Source organism: Drosophila takahashii, chromosome X (genome assembly GCF_030179915.1).
Source record: "Drosophila takahashii strain IR98-3 E-12201 chromosome X, DtakHiC1v2, whole genome shotgun sequence".
In the NCBI taxonomy this organism is placed as follows: Eukaryota; Metazoa; Arthropoda; class Insecta; order Diptera; family Drosophilidae; genus Drosophila; species Drosophila takahashii.
This window is the reverse complement of record NC_091683.1, coordinates 13,621,955-13,638,573: the sequence shown is the minus strand read 5'-3', so window position 1 is coordinate 13,638,573 and position 16,619 is coordinate 13,621,955. Positions and strand designations below refer to the sequence as shown.

Here is a 16,619-nt window from a genome sequence, read left to right as displayed (position 1 = left end):
GTATATAGCTTTATGTGCCGACGGGCCAATAATGCCGCTCAATTTGAAATGTTGATGCCCGATGATTATGTTGATGACGCAGCATCATTTGGAGCACCGAAAGAGAGAGAGAGAGAGAGAGCGATTTCTGGCGGGGATCGAGTGCCAGTGGGTGAAAGTTGGTGGAGAGCAGGAGAAAGCAACTAGAAATGCAAGGCACACTGTTAACCCCACTTCATTGAAAATGCTAATCGCACTCATTACACGAAATGCATGTAATAATAGCAAAATCAGCAACAACCAGACAACGAGCGATGCGACAGAGACAAATAGAGACAGGGATAGTGAAGCGAAAGGGACGGGGCTATGGCCAATGGAAAGAGACAGCTGCTGCTGAGCATGCGAATGAGTAGCCCAGAATCAGAATGGTAATGATGATGTTCATGTTGATGTTGATGGGAATAAAATTGTTGCCTTAGCCTTTGTTGTGCCTCTCGAGGCTCTTCACGAATACAATATTATAAAAGCCAAAAATATTCACAAATTATGAGGCGAACAATTTTGGGGGACTACAGTTTGACATGAAATAAAATAGTACCAAAATTAAAATGGAAATAAATTGAAAATAATAAATATTACATTTAAAATATACTCTGATTATAAGGTTGAAAATCAGGATATATTAATTTAATTTAGAATAATTTCTTTACGAGACCACAGGAAATGTAAAATCTTTGCCCCAGCTTGGCTTAATTCCAGACTTTGCCACTGGTTGAGGTGGCTGGGAAATAACTTAGTCAGACTGCATAATATAGTTATAACGCCCTTTATCCTCGCACGCTGCTCTGCATGATTAGGGGTTAAGGGTCAGGGGTCAGGGGCTCGAGCTCGAGCTCGAGCTCACCCCATTCTGGATTCTTTTTTTTTTTTTTGCTTTTGCCCCGTCCTTCTTGCAGACTTGACATGCCGCTAGCGCCGCCTAATGAGCGCCCATAATGAGCGACAAATGTGGTGCGGACGGTTGGGGGCTTTCGAGGGGCTAGGGGTTGGGGTTGCGGGGACCAAAGGCCGTGGCAGTGGCAACTATCGCGTGATGACGGGGCAAATTGGGCGGGCAGACAAACGGAAGTTGACGGCAAAAAATCGAATTTCTCTCGCGCTTTTTGACTTAAGTCCCTTCATTTACCCTTTGCTGGGGGTATTATGATTTTAATCGCTTGAGAAGATGGTTGGTTATTATTTTAAATGATTTTAGAAAAGTTTATAGTTCATAAAATAATATCAAAAAAATAAAAATCGTAGAAAAAATGATTTAAAGTACTTAAATTAATCAGAAATGATTTTAAAATATTTTTGTACAACTTTGCAACGCCTTCACAGCAAACGTTGTGTAAGTAACATTTTAGAGAGAAAAGTGCTGAGACCAAAATAAAATAAATGCAAACAATTTTGATACTGGAATTAAGCCATTTTGCTGTAGGTAAATATAATTATTTTTAAGTCCAGTATACACACAGTTTCGATGTACAATATAATGCACTCCCTTTCGCTCTTGTCGGGCTGTCGTTTCTCTGGTTTCGCTTTTCTGTTTTTTCCTTCTTTTTTTTTTGTACATTTCGCCATGCATTTAATATGAAAAGACAACAGGCGAGGACAGGCAGGTCCTGTGGCAGGACGAAAAGAGAGAGAGAGGGAGAGGGAGAGAGGAAGAGGCGTTGCCTTGCCCTGTCAAACCATCAAGGCGCTGGCAAGGACAATGGGGAAAGTCTTAAACGCTGTCAACGTTGGCTTTTTCAAGCTTCAAGTGGCAGGACGAAAAGAGTGTGAGTGCGAAAGCGAGCGAACGATGCCCCTGGCACATTTTTTGGGCCAGGAGACAAGTCTCCGTCTCTTTCATTCGTGCGGCTGTTTAAATTGACACTTGGCATCTTTTGTTGCATCAAAAACGTGTCGTCCTCGAGTCAGCCATCCTTCCATCCTGCCATCCTGCCATCCACCCATCGCTTTATCCTGCCACCTGCCACCTGCCTCAGTCGCAGTCGCTGCAGGCGACCCTTAACCCTCTAATTAAGATTCACTCGATTCATTACCCCAAATGAATATGGAAATTTGGACAAAGATTCCCTGTAGGAGAAGAAGTAGAAACAAATGGCAGAGAAACCTAATTGAGAATGTTTATGAAGTACTTAGAAACTAAACCAATCAAATTTTTTTTTAAATTATTGAATACATAACAAAACTTAACTTCTCTTTTAAAAATGCTAAAATCTTTCTCTCATCAAATTTAAAAATTATGAGTAATTTTCGGGGAAATTGAGAATGTTTATCGGCAAGGCAAATATTTAGAAACTGACCCATTTTATTTTTATAAATTTTATAAATGTTTAATGCTTTAAAATTAAACATTTAAAAATCTTCTTAATTTGTGAACTATGAGTCATTTTCGGGGAATCTACAGATATGTCACTTGGGCATTAAGTGGGTTAAATATTTGACAGCGGCAAGTGAGCAGAGTGCCGGGGGGTAGGGAGCGGGGGTGGTAATGGGGGTGGGAAGGTCATGCACACTCTTATGACATTTTCTTAAATTACTTCCGAAAACCTTTTCACGCCCTCGCTGAATTGCTCATTCATGGCACCTCCCACACCTGGCCCCCCTCGACCCCCTTTCACATATTTCCCACGCAACCCCCTGCCCCTTTCCCACCCCCTTTACATTTTTCCCACGTCTCTCACCTTACCAACCCCTCATTTCGTTCAAGTGGCGACTTAAAGTCGCCCTAATTGAATTGCGCAATAATGTAGCAACTTTTCAGGGGCACTGAAATGTTGCTGATTTTTTTTAATTCGCCATAACTTTGGAGTACATTTTCCATGAATTAAATTAGGCAAATGGGTTTGCGTAACGGTCGTAAAGCTTAAATTTATATTTCTTACCCAGCATTAATTTCTAAAAAACATTGGGTTGAAAATATCACAAAATTGCATACACTTTAAGCTTACTTTGTGCGCCGAAGCCATCAATGTCATGTCATGTTTATTTATGCTAAGCACCGCATGACAACTTTGCCTCCGGCAGATAAATCAAGTTCAAAGGTGACAGCCGGGGATCTCAAGGACAACCTATTGATTTTCCTGGGCAATAATTCTGATTAAAGTTTGAATAATGAGTGAGATTCAAACACTATTTAGCCTTAAATGTTTAAAGTAGAATATAATAAATAAATATAGAGAAAATGCGGCCAATTAAAATGCATTTAAAGGGGCCTTAAGAAATAAACTTGGGCAATCACTCAGCCACTCAAAGGACTTTGGAGATTATCCCAGTCCCAGGAAGAAAAAAGGGACTCTCGCTCGTCAAGTCGCTTGCAGAGTTATTAATTAAATTAACAGACCCAAAGGAGGCGACTGAAGAACAAAAACTTTGGGCGCGAATGCCGTGGGATACCTTTGGATCCGGGGTAAATGAATTACCCAAAATTAGCAATTAAAATTCACAAAATGTTTGCGGCCCGCGTCTCGAAAAATGCTCCATTCTAATGTATACATTTCAAACAATCCAATTTGGGTCAGCGGCCAGAGCTGAAAATTATAATTAAAATCAATTTGCATAAACAGAAAAATACTGAAAGTCGCGAGAGGGAAAATAAAATATATTTGGGACTCGCGGCTGGGATTGAAAACTTTATTGTTCTTCGAACGGAAAGCGGATGAGCTGGGCTAAGAAGATGTCGGAAAAACAAGGAAAGTTTAGGCCTTATAAATCTCAAGCACCTTTTCTTATGTCGCCTTGTTTTCTTATCAACAACTGGTAAATGGAAACTGGTAAATAGAACATTTAATTAGAAGTTTTTAAAAGTAAAGGACTTTCTTATAGAGCTTGAAAATTAACGACATTTTCGATGTTTTGACAATATAGGTTCGATAATATTGATGTTTTGAAGGGAAAACTTAAATATCGATATAAAGCAAACTGTCGATATTTTTTCAAGCTCTAGTTTCTTATCATATTTAAAATATTTGTTAGGTTTTAAATTACTTTCAAGATATCCCAGTTCCCGCAGTCTTTCTAAAAGAGAATCCCCTGCAAAACCAAATGAAAGACCCACACATACATTTCGCCAGCGAAATGAAAGGAAATTTTTTTGTTTTTAATGAAAGCACTAATTAAATGTGTCCTTTCTTCCAGGACTCGCTCCACCACCCAGCCCTCTCCCTTTCCACTCTTCGCGGAACAAAGAACAGATGGAGGAGGAGCCCAGGAATGAGGCGATGTGAAGCAAAAGGACAACGAGGACAACAAGGAGCAAAACAAAGGCAAGGCCGGGAGGAGGCCACTAAAAGGAGAACATACATTTGAAGAATTTTAATCGAAAACTGCCAAGAAACAAATATATTTACAAATATATTTATATATAGATACCTAGTAAACCAAAACGTACATACAAACATAAACATAAATATAAATATAAATATATATATATTATATAGAGAGAAATATGTTATATTTACTATGGAAACGATACCCAGAATAATAATCGATGTAAATAAATGCTGCCAATTCGAGGACACTGCGAATTAAAACCGCAACTGAGATGCATAAAACGCACAACAACAACATCAAGAGAAACCCGCATGAGAAACACATGAAGAAAAGGTTCACTTCTCCCGCGACAGCCGCGCCTGCGCCCTAAAATCGATCGGTCTGGATATCGAATATATCGATAATATCGAAAGAGGAACATTCGGAGGAGCCGCCAGAAGGGGATTACATATAGGGCAGATCCACCACCGCAGCACAGGCAGAAAAAGCGTGCAGAGGGAAATGAGATGAAGTGGTTTCAAGTGACCATAGATATGATTCTTGTGCTTTCATTTATATCAAGTAAGTGGCTCGTATTTATTAGCCTCGACCCAATCTTGTTTGGCCTGCCCACTCATATGGCCCAGTAACCATTCCCATCCCAAAACTCGAATCCGAATCTGAATCCGGTGACCCCCTCCCGCCGCCGAATCCCCTCGATTCGAGTGCCATTCAAACAAAGCCCGTCGACGGCAAGGACTCGCAACACAACACAACACTACACAACGTAGCACAAAACAATCGCATGACATTCGCCCAACATCCCCTCAACACTCAAAACATTCTCCAAGTTCCGACGGCTTTGGTTCCCGCGAGTCCTCATCCTCGTCCTCTCGCAACCCCTCGTAACCCCTCGATTCTCTGATTCTGATTCTGCGATTCTGCGTATCCGTGTGTCCATTGAGGCGCTCGAGTGTTCTGAGTTAGTTATGGGGCGGCAACCGTTAGGACAGGACTAACGTGCACTGCAAAAAATAGTTGGTCTAATATAGCTGTGTATGAATTAACAAGAAATATTAGCTAGTTTTAATTTATTAATTAATTTAAAGTTAATGGAACGTTTTTTTAAAGAAAGAGAAATAAATCTTTAAATAACTTTTAATTTATTTTAAGTTTAAAGAAATAGACAATTATGTATGGAACATATCTAATATATTTTTAATATTTATCAATCATTTTTCTATTTTCTTGAATTAATTATAGTTAATTTTTAATTAAAGCAAACAGAAAAGAAGTTTATTAATCATACCTAATATATTTGTTTGTTTTTGTGAATTCATGATTTAGCGAACAAAATCGAAGAATACTCTACATTAAGTCGCCAAAAAGTAGCTAGCAATCACCCCTTTTCTCCGCGTGTATCGGGGAAGTGGGGCAGCCAAACAATCGGTGGCCAGGAATGCTGGGATGATGAGGATCCTGCAGGGGATTTCCAGGACCGAGGTTAGCTGTTATTGTCTGTGCCAGGCTTTATTGCCAAAGCTTAATTTGGATTTTGGCAATTGCCGCAGAAAGAACAGAAAACACACACACTGACACACTGAAGGCTGCAGGAAAAATAAAGCGGAGGAATAACAAATGAAACAAAAATAAAAATCACTTGTTATAAACGATTGGGAATTGGGTTTAATGCAGCCAGGCCTGAGATCGTAGTCGAAAATACGTGTACCCTTCATTTGGGATTCAAATACAAATGTTAAAAAAATAAATCAAGCACTTTAAAAAATAATAATTTTAGTTTTTGCCACAGAAGCTTATCCTACATCCAATACTTTCGAAAGCAATTACATTTTGTCATTTTATTTATTGTGGCTTCCCTGCATCCCTAAATTGTGTGTGTGTTTTTGCACTATTTTTGCGAAGGTCAAATTCGAATGAATTTCACAAAAAAGTTGCTATGGCCGAAAGGTGAGGGGATGAGCTTGAAATGGAAAGTGAAAAGTGGAAAGTGGCGAGGACGTAACAGGATGAGTTGGCTAATGCAGCCGAAAAAGGACGAAGGACAATGGTCCGGCTGGCTTCGGTCTTCGGTTTTTGGTCTCAGTTTCAGTTTCAGATTCAGATTCAGTTTCAGTTACAGTTTTAGTTCTATTTGGCGTCCGCAAAATGAGGCCGCAGCTTTGTATCTGTATCTGTGGCCCCGTATCTGTATCTATGCATCCGTATCTGTATTAGTGACTGCGTATGTATGTATGTGTGTGGCTGCATAGCCGAAACTGGCACAAGGCAGTGCCACGCCCACAATCAAAGCAGCCTCCCCCACTTCTTGGCCACCAACGCATTGATTGCGAACCGAGCCTGCCCTTTTCCCATATTCTTTGGTTTTGGTTCGTTTTTTTTTTTTCTATACATTTACGCCCCCTTCTTCCACCCCTTCGGCTGGCCAACGCCTTTTGTGCGTGTTTTTCCGATCTGATTTTCCATTTTTTATGCGCATCGCGTCGCGACGCGTCACCAAGGCCAGCCAACAGCATTTAATGGTCCTCCCACCCATTTATTCCCACAGTATTCACTTTCACTCCTTGGCCAGAATCGAAATCGAAGGCTCACAAAGAAATCGTTCGGTTCGGTTTTTGCCACAGCAATTTGGTGGCATTTTCAAGCACCAGCGAGATCCTTGACAGGAACATATGTGCGGGGCGACAACTATTTGTAAAATCAAATAAATTGGGCACGCATTAATCACCATTCAAACATTTCTTCTCCTTTCGAAACGGAAATAAATTAAATTTCTTACAAATCGAGTTAAATAAATAAAATAAAAAATAATGCCCAGTTATTTTGAATTTATATTAAATTAAATTTAATATAATATTTTCTTACCTAATAATATTTATAAAAAAAAACCAAATTTAATGCAAATGCCAGGTTATTTTTTGATTTTAGATCTGAACGTTTTTGTAGCCGGGGAATATTTGTTTGGGACAATTAGGGCTACTTACCATGTCTCAAACATCCTTGGCAGAAGCGAGAGCAAACAAAAAAATAATTGATGGAATAAAGCGAAGTACAAAATAAGCACTGCGAGGGTAAACATAAATCTCGAAATTTGTTTTGGCTCTCTCCGTCTCTCTCACTCTGTCTCTGTCTCTCTCACTCCTGGTTCATTCGTTCATTCTTCTTAAACAAGCATTGAATTTCTTTCGATTTAAAAAGCCATAAATTGCGCTCGAAAAGCTTCCTGGCTGTCTGCTGACTGGCCTTAGGGCCGCATCCGAGGAGTTTCGGTGTGGGGATCCCCGGAACCGCCAAGACCCCCCGAAGAACCCCCAAAAAACCCCCGAAAACCCCAAGCGAAACCGAATCAGAGAGCAGCGCCCAAAAGCGGGCAACACAATTTTTCATGTCATCATTTTTCGGGGGGCCAAGGCATCGGGCAAACATAAATATAAATGGCAGTAAAGCACGCCCAAAACGAGAGGGAGAGAAAGAGAAGGGGAGAGACCAACAAACACATATGCACTGGCATCAATGGCTGCTGCAAATGGCTGCTAATGCAGCTGCATCAGCCGAAGAAGACGAAGAAGAAGAAGCAGCCACGCTCCAGTTTCCGCTTTGTGGCCATTAAACGGGCCACACACACACACGCGCTGACTCACACAGCTGCACTCACACGTACACCGAAAAATATCAATTTAAAAATAAAAAGTAGCCGGGCACACGAAAATATATAGATTAAAATATAATACGGTCACACTGGAAGAAATGATAAGAAGGTGTCCAATTTTATTTGATTTATTTATACATAGGTATATAAAGTAATATTTATTTATTTAACATTTATAGCTACATATATATTATTTTATAAATTAAATCACTTAAAATCACTTTTAAATGTCAAAATAGGTGTCTAAAATGGGGGTATTTTTACAAAAACTCCCTATGGTGGGATTATGTTGCGATGATTATTACATATAAATGTTTTCCCATTTTATTATATTAGCGTTTGTTTTCTCAGTGCAATAGGAGCACCCCGGACCAAGAGAGTGCAACCAAACGCCCTCTTTTTCTTTTAGCCTCAAACGACAGACGACACAGTCTGCTCAGTCCACTCACTTATTCCATGACTACTTATTTCAAACGGCGGGTCAAAGGGCAAACTATAACTTTGCGGCATATATTACACACACAAAATGTGTCCTGGCCCCCGAACGGTATACTTCATTGGGTTGATAAATTCATTGCATGTTTTTATAAAGCATTTCGCAAATGATGTACAATAAATTGCACTTTGAGTTTGTTTTGCGACCATGACGATTTTATTTACTAGTTGTGGAGTTCAAAGGAATGACTTGAAATCTATTGGAAAAAGTAACAAATAAAGAATGGAATGTTGTTTCTTTAAAATGAGTACTTATGTGAAAATATATAGTGAAATATATTTTAAAAAGGCACTTTAATTTGAAGTTTATTTTGACAACTAATTGGTTTCTGGATTATAATAATACATAGATAAACTCCACAAAATTCTAATATTAAAATGGAAAAATTTCAATATTTGCATTGTAAATACTGAATATTTTCTGGAACTCCAAAAATGACTTCTCAAAAGGGTATTTAGAAATCACCCCTGCTCCATCCGTTAACATTATAGCTTCGTATAATTTTTCACTTCCAACCACTTTATCTACTGCGATACTAATGTCCTCCAACGCCCATTATCCCCTTTCCCCCGCCCCCCTTGCGTCCTTCGCTAATGCAATTGCCACGCCCCTGCGGCTGCACTTACGTGGCGCTAATATAGAAAAGTGAAGTGCCACCGACAACGTTGACGATGGGAACGATGACGACAACGACAACCACACCAACAACAACAACAACTACAGCGACGATGGCACTTGCAAAAATGGGGCGTGTCGACGCCCCACTCGAGTCACTATGCACTGAAAGAGAAGACCCAAACTTTAACTAGAGAAGGCTTGGGATGAAAGAAAAAATAAAATAAATTTACCAAAATAAATTTATGTCAGGCATTTCTATAAAAATAAATTAAGAAATCTTTTGCTTTCATGTCATAAATAAAATATTAAAATAATTATAGCATTATAATAAAAAATAAATGACTTATTACAGACAATTACTTGGTATTTATATGATAAAGATTAATTTTTATATAAATAATCCTTTCAATTAAGAACTAAAAATAAATAATTTAAAGTAAGAAATGACTTACAAAAAATCGTATTAAATAACTATTTGGCTAACAGTTTAGATTTCTCTCAGTGCACCAGTAAGTGAGTGAGCTGGAGAACGCCCACTTTTTGCTGAGGCAGTGCGGCAAATTCACTGCAGCAGCGACGTCGGGCGAAGTGGCAGCTGTGGAAACAGGAGCGTTTGGTTGGGTTTGGTTTGGATTGGTTTGGTTTGTCGTCGTCTCCATGGCCACGACGACGTCCATCGTCTGTCCTTCGTTCGACGTCTGGGCTGCTGGGCTGCAGGGTTGCCTCAAGTGGAGCGACCACTGCCATCCAGCATCCCAGTATCTAGCCGCCACAATCCGAGTATCCGAGAATCGGAGAACCCAAGGGTCTGGCAGTGGGACGAGAAGTGGGAGTGGGAGGAGCGGGAGCGGGAATTTGGGTCACCATTCTCGACGGTGACTGCAATTTTTTGGCATGATTCATGACCGCACCATGGCAATGTCGTTCTCGTCGTCTACGCGCGACTTAACACACACAAAAAGTGGCACACAGACATGCACCAGGCACTGAGAAAAAAGAGGCCTGGATTTGGAAAATAAAATATTATATATTTTCCCTTGTTAAAGTGAGAAAGGAATATTTAAAAAATCCAAATAAATATTTTTAAGTATTTAAAAATATTTTATTTTTTTTGGAGAATGCCTTTTTCTTTTTTTTTCCAAGTGACAATCTGAAGTGGAGTCTGGTCGGAAGCCTGCGGCATCCTTCGGTCGGTCAATGTGTTTGGGTGCTCGCCACAATGGGCGTCCTTTGCAGCTGCGAAGGAGTAAAGGATGTAGAGATGTAGAGAGTTGCTCAAACAGCGATAACTCCGTGTCGCACACGGAAAACCCAACCCCATTCCCTTCTACGGCTGTCCAGTTCTCCGGTCCCCCAGTTTATTCCCTATCCCAGAAGCAGGCGACATAAATCCTTTTTGAGGCCAGATCAGCGAAAAGATACTGATCGTTGGCCAAGAGTCTCTCCACATAAATAATGAAGCCATTTCAATCACTTATGCAGCAGGTGGAAGCGACAGCAATAATACTCGATCATAAATCACATTTAAGCAACGATTTTAAGGCGATTTAATTATTTAATCTTTTCGGCTTCCTGGCTGGAACATTAATTTTATCGATGGCAGATCTATCTGTCTGTCTAGAATCGCTATTAAATCATATTTTTCGAGGAGAAGCAAATAGAGCGATGGAAGCCAGAGCCAAACTGCAGCCAAAGGCAAATAGAATCGATTGCTTATCAGTCGACGATTATCAAACTCTATTCTTCGCTCGTTTATCCTTTGTTTATCGCTCTGGTTATTGACTGAAAGTATTGCATTACCCGCTTACCCACATCCCCCATCCCCAACCCCCATCGCTTTATATCATTTGCAATTTATTGAAATTGCTCGAAGCCAGCGGACTCGGGACTTTTCCCATTTTCCTCGCTTTTTTCTCCCTTTTCCTCTTTATTTTTCTGTGCAGATTTTGCATCGTAAATTCGCCACGTGCTGCCATTGTCTGGAGCCCGATTCTCCCACCACATTCCCCCCGTGCACTTCCCTTTGGCGCCCATTGTTATTGAAAATTGATGAACACTCCCGTACTTATATTGCGAGGATATCGCCAGAGATTAGCGGGTCGGGGGCAGCTCCCCCTCCGAGTGAAAGTGCTGGCAAAATTATTGCCGACTGCATCTTCGGGCTGTAAATCAAGCGAAAGTGAAAATTGCCAGCAGAAAAAAAAAATATTAAACTTTTTCCAACTGGGGAAAATGCAAAGGAGGAAAAACTGCAGTTGGATTTGCCCTCCATTTGCATTTCGCCAGAGAAATTTCCCTGCCTATTTGCCTCATTGAAATGCGATCACACTTTCACGGTCAAAATTTAAATACTTAGACATTCGGCGCTGCTGGAAAATCGGAAAATCCTGCTGCAAAAGTGGGTGTGACAAAGGTGAACGAGAGACGAGAGGCTCAGGAAAGTTGCCAGAGATTATGGCCTGGGTTCATGATTAATTCATGGCAAGCCTTATTGGCGGACTTTTAGCTTTGCTCACTGCAAACTTTCAGTTCTCGAACATCGATAAATAATGTGGTATGGCTTGTACTCGAGTTATAGTTAAGTAACTACCAAGTTTGATTGATTAAAATAAACAATAAAAATTACTTTTTACAAAATCTCTAATTTTACATTAGAAATCAGTATTTCTGGTAAAGCAAAGAAAGTAATGGTTCAAAATGGGAAAGTTGAGCTCGTAATTAAATTTCCAATCGATCGGCATTTAAAGCGGGACAAGTAACAGCAAAAAAACCAAAAAGAAAATTTTCCAATTTTTTTCAAAAAATTTTACCAAAACCCAAATCCCAATTTTTTACAAAAAATAACTCGTTTTTTGACCGTAACAATGGAAATATGAATCCAAATATGGAATGTCATACCTTTCTGAACTCGTTATTAAATCTCCTAACGATTGGCATTTAAACCTTGACATTTTCTTTATTTTTAATTTTTCGCAAAAAAATCATGGGGTACCCCCTTATAAAAAAAATTAAAAATTGGCGAAAATTTTATTTTTCCAAAATCACACGGAAAGTTTTATGGATTTATTGATAATTTTGTTATCTGTTTAAAACAGTATGTATTTTTGGTGTAGGACAATTTTTGGCCAAGTTACAGAAAAAAACAGAAAAAAATTCAAATTCTTACAAAAAAAAACACAGATCCCAATTTTTCACAAAAAAATAATTCTAAGTTGTGGTACTCATGTTGACCAAAATTACGATTGAAAAATAATTTACCCTTTTTCTTGCATTTGGTCATATTTTAAATCTTGATTGCTTTCTGACCACAACTATTATTATTGACACGAATCGTAAAGATAATGAAAAGAAGCCAGCAATTGAACAGATTGATGCATGAAAATCGGTGTGGAGGAAAACTTTGACGAACTGGCATTGCTTATCGATCGTATGGCACATCTCCAGTGCAACTTTGGACTTTGGTTGCCGGTGTCCTGGTGTCCTGGTGTCCTGGTTCTCCTCTAGCTGCTCCTTTGCAAGCGCAAAAAGCCATTGAAAAGTTTTCAGCTCTTAAGTACACTTGCCCTTGCCACCAGGCAGCAGGCATCTCCCGTAACCCTTGGCACCCCGTAAGCACCCCACCAACCCCATTCACCCGCCAGCATCCCCTGTGTGTGGGCCTTAATAAACTTTTCAAATGCATGATTGATGATGTTGCCTCTTGTCGCGGCAACATGAAAGTTTTTGATGGCATTCTGTAAACGAGTCGCGTCCGCGAACGCGGCGCTAATTGTTGTTTTGCGAAATGCGCCAAATGTAATTACACAAATGAGAATGCAGAGAGAATGGTAAGGGGAAAATGGGGAAATGGTTGCACTCCGAATGTGTTGACAAATTTTTGATTGGAGATTTTCATGCGGCGGGGGAGATGCACAAAGCGGGGGAAATGCTCATTTAATAGATAATGCCCGTGATTGATGTCGCAGGCCCTAACCCCATTTGGCCCAAAACAAAGTTGATGCGATGTGGATTCGCCACTGAGATTGGATTAGGGATCAGAGGAGCCTGCAGAGGAGACTGATTACCGGCCGACAAACAATGACGATAATTTGGCCCACAATCGTTTGTCCTGACACAAAGTTAATTGGGACTGGCATGCACGAGATGTCAATCGATTTACTCGAATCGCTTTCGATTATGACAATGAATAAATGAAATGACACAAAATGGATGGGAAGTGGAAATACTAGTGGAAGTGGAGGCAAACATTTTGCGGCAAAAATATTGATGCATCTCTTACAAAATGGGCAAAAACCTATGATCTTAACGTTGCTAAAAAAAGTATTATTATTATTAGTATTATTTAAATATTTATTTATACCAACCACAAAAAAGTAAAGTAAATATTATTGCCTACTTTTAGACACCTTATTAATTCACAAAATTAAATTAAATTAAAATAATAAACTAAAATACAAAATATATTTTAGGCTCTAGTAGAAAATAAATTTTATATATTTTAGATACTTTATAAAATCAGCTGAGATTTTTGTGGCCCTTTTTGCTAATATTTATCCCCCCAACTTGTGTAGTCCGGCCAAGAAGTGGGCGTGGCACTGCACAAAATGCCATTTGGCCGAGAATTAGGTTAGTTGGCTCTTTGACTTGAACGACCAGTGGGTGGATGTGGGAGGATTTAGAGGATGGGGATGCAGGACAGCGAGTGTTTTGATTAATGAAGTTGTTGTCGCTATTTCAGTTGCAGTTGCTGTTGCCATTCTCCGGCTCTTCTGTCCACTTCTCCTGGCCAACATTAATGTTGGCCAGTTTGCCAAATGAGCCCGGGGGGAGGGGGGTGGGTGGTGAAAAATGGCCAGGATGAGGCGGAGGACACTTGAAAATTTTTAAGCTGCGACAAAAGAATGTTCGCAAGGCGAGGAAGGCAAGGAAGTATGACAACAAACCGCAACAAACACAGAGAAAAAATAGGAAACCTGCAAAACGAGGCGAATAAGAAGGAGCACAACTGACTTTGGCGGAAATGGCAGAGCTTTCTTCCTCTCTTCCATCATTTGTACTCCATTTTGCTTTTTTCCCCCTTTTTTTGATTTTTTTTTTTTGGCTGCCGTTGTCCTTCCTGCTGCAGCTGAAAATTGCATTTATCTTGAAGTTTGAGTTTCCTTCTCGGTTATTTATTTACTTACTTTTTTCGCTACTCGCAATTCCTTCGGCATCGCACACACACACAAGTCATCCGCCCACAAAGGAGAATAAAAATTGCATGTAGCCTGCTCTTAGGCTGATTTTATGCAATTTGCTTTCGGGCGACAGTTGAGAAAGCTTTACAGAAGACAATCCCAGAACGGGGTACAGTGCGTACTATAAATATCCATAGGGGGAGTTAGTAAATAAATAAATACATATTAGATAAGTTTGACAAAAAATGTCTAAGGTAAAATACTTTAATTAATTTAATTAATAACAGAAATTAACTCCCCATTTAACAATTGCTTATTAGATAAGTTTTCAATAAAGTTTTTTCTTATTTTTTAAATTTCTAAAGTAAAATACTTAGATTTTAAAAGGATAAATAAATGAAAATACTAATAATAAATAAATAAATGGTAATTAACTCCACATTTTCCCATGACCCCTTAGAAAATTTTTTATTTTTCTAATTTCTCAAGTAAAATACTTCAAAACCTTGATTAGCCCTTCGATGAAGTTCACTTGCGATTCGCACTGTACTTTCCCCTGACTTCAGCAACTTTCCGTCCAGGTTCCGCCGGCAGGTCATGCATTTTTCATATCCGCTGTGCATATGTGTGAATATATATTCGAGTAATCCTCTCGGGAATCGCTGAGCCACCACCTGTCCCTGCTGCCTGCTGCCTTTTGTTGCATTAACCTTTGCATAATTTGATGGCTTCACTTCGGCTGCACTCGCATCTCTCATCTCGCATCTGCCATGAAAAGCCAGCCGAAGGCGAGTGAGTGAATTCAAACGTTCCGAAGATCCAATGCCGAATTCGGGAAATACTCTATAGTCTATAGTCTATAGTCAGGTAGGATCATAGGGATTTGCAGCTCATTCAAAGGGCGAGAAACTTGCGAGCTAAGTGAATTTGCCGCTTTTCGGTTCCCCAACTAACAGTTCGCTTAGATATTTCCCATAATTTCCCCAGGCCAAGTTTACCACTTTAATTTAATTTCAACTCATTTCGTTTGCTTGACGGGCGAGCGCGAAACTAAGCATACACAGGGAGAATAGAGTAGTTACTTTATTAAGTAATAAATAAATTCAAAAAATTCCATTTATATTAGAAACCCAAAATAGTTCATGTCAAATCGAACCTTGTAGTTCTTAATAAGTAGTAGCTTTTACTTGGACCCCTTTAAGCATCTATTTGCTTTTCTCAGTGCAGCAAAAAAGTGTTACCTACATTCGCGGGACGTGGCCAAAATCAACGCCAGGCCAAAGCGAGCCAAAGCAGGCCAAGTCCTGGCACAGGAGCGCAGAGGCGGAGGAGCTGGCGAGATGCCGGAGGAGCAGCACTCAACGCTCCTTAGGGCCTCATGCATATTCAAAGAGCATTTCATGAACTCATAAGCACGCCACTCACACCTCCCACCTCCCACCTCCCACTTCCCAAGCCCAAGCCAAAGCCAAAGCCGAAACGCCCGCAGGTCCTGCACCACGAGTCCTGCCACCCTGCTCCGCCGCCTCATCAAGGTGTCCGTGTCAATGCTAGTGGGCCACCCAGGATCTGAGGTTACAGAGATGCCTGCAAGGTGGATGAAAGTGGGTACTTTTGTGGCCAGTGGAGGGGGATTACCGGGGGGTCATTGGTCAGCTTCCAGTTTCAGTTAAGTGGTTCGCCCGTCCGAGAGCAACACCCCCGGGGTCCTGGGGATTTTTGACACTCTCTCTCCGTACTTATGCACATCCCTCGCAACGAGTTCAACCGATCGGCGAGTCTTAATGGAATATTTCACTTAAGGGGTATTTCCCTGGCACAATTTTATAATGCAACTACTCCTTCAACTTAAATATCGAAAAAGTATATTTATACTTTATATATATATTTTATAATAATTTACACCTCATTCCAAGTACCCTTCTTTGATATTATTCTCTGGTCAATTATATGAAATGTTTCTAGCAACCCTCATACAATATACACACGTTCATATGATGGCCTTCATGAGCTTACCGAACACTCAGAAATGATAATAGTCCGTCATAAATATGGCAATTGTATGTTTAACATTATTGGTCCGATTTGTGGCTACTCAAGGAAACCCAGAAGAAATGCTCGAGTATATGTGGGGAATTTATTAGCCACTAACCGCTGCACTCAGGACCTGGCCACATATCCAAGGACTTGTGCTCCTTCGGCTCCTTGAGCTCCTTCAGCTCCTCTGTCCGGTGCAAATGAAATATGAATAACGCAATAAAAACGTCTTCCCAATGTGACTGCGACTGTGACTGTGTGTGCTTGTGTGGCCCAAGAAGTTGTGACATCCGGATACAATTTGCATCCCAAGCGCACTGCACTCCCTCTACCCCTTCCCGAA

The 16,619-nt window shown here is 40.2% G+C and overlaps 1 protein-coding gene across 2 annotated transcripts in view; it reads left to right on the top strand.

Annotated features, from left to right (window-relative positions):
* The window catches only part of nAChRalpha3 (nicotinic Acetylcholine Receptor alpha3), a 93,477-nt gene that overhangs the window by 36,127 nt on the left and 40,731 nt on the right, over nt 1-16,619 (top strand). For both annotated transcript variants that reach the window (XM_070218859.1, XM_044395786.2), the window contains one exon: nt 4,168-4,863. In XM_070218859.1, the coding sequence (XP_070074960.1) occupies nt 4,809-4,863 (55 nt within the window). In that variant the 5' untranslated portion in view covers nt 4,168-4,808. The remainder of the gene's footprint in view (nt 1-4,167; nt 4,864-16,619) is intronic.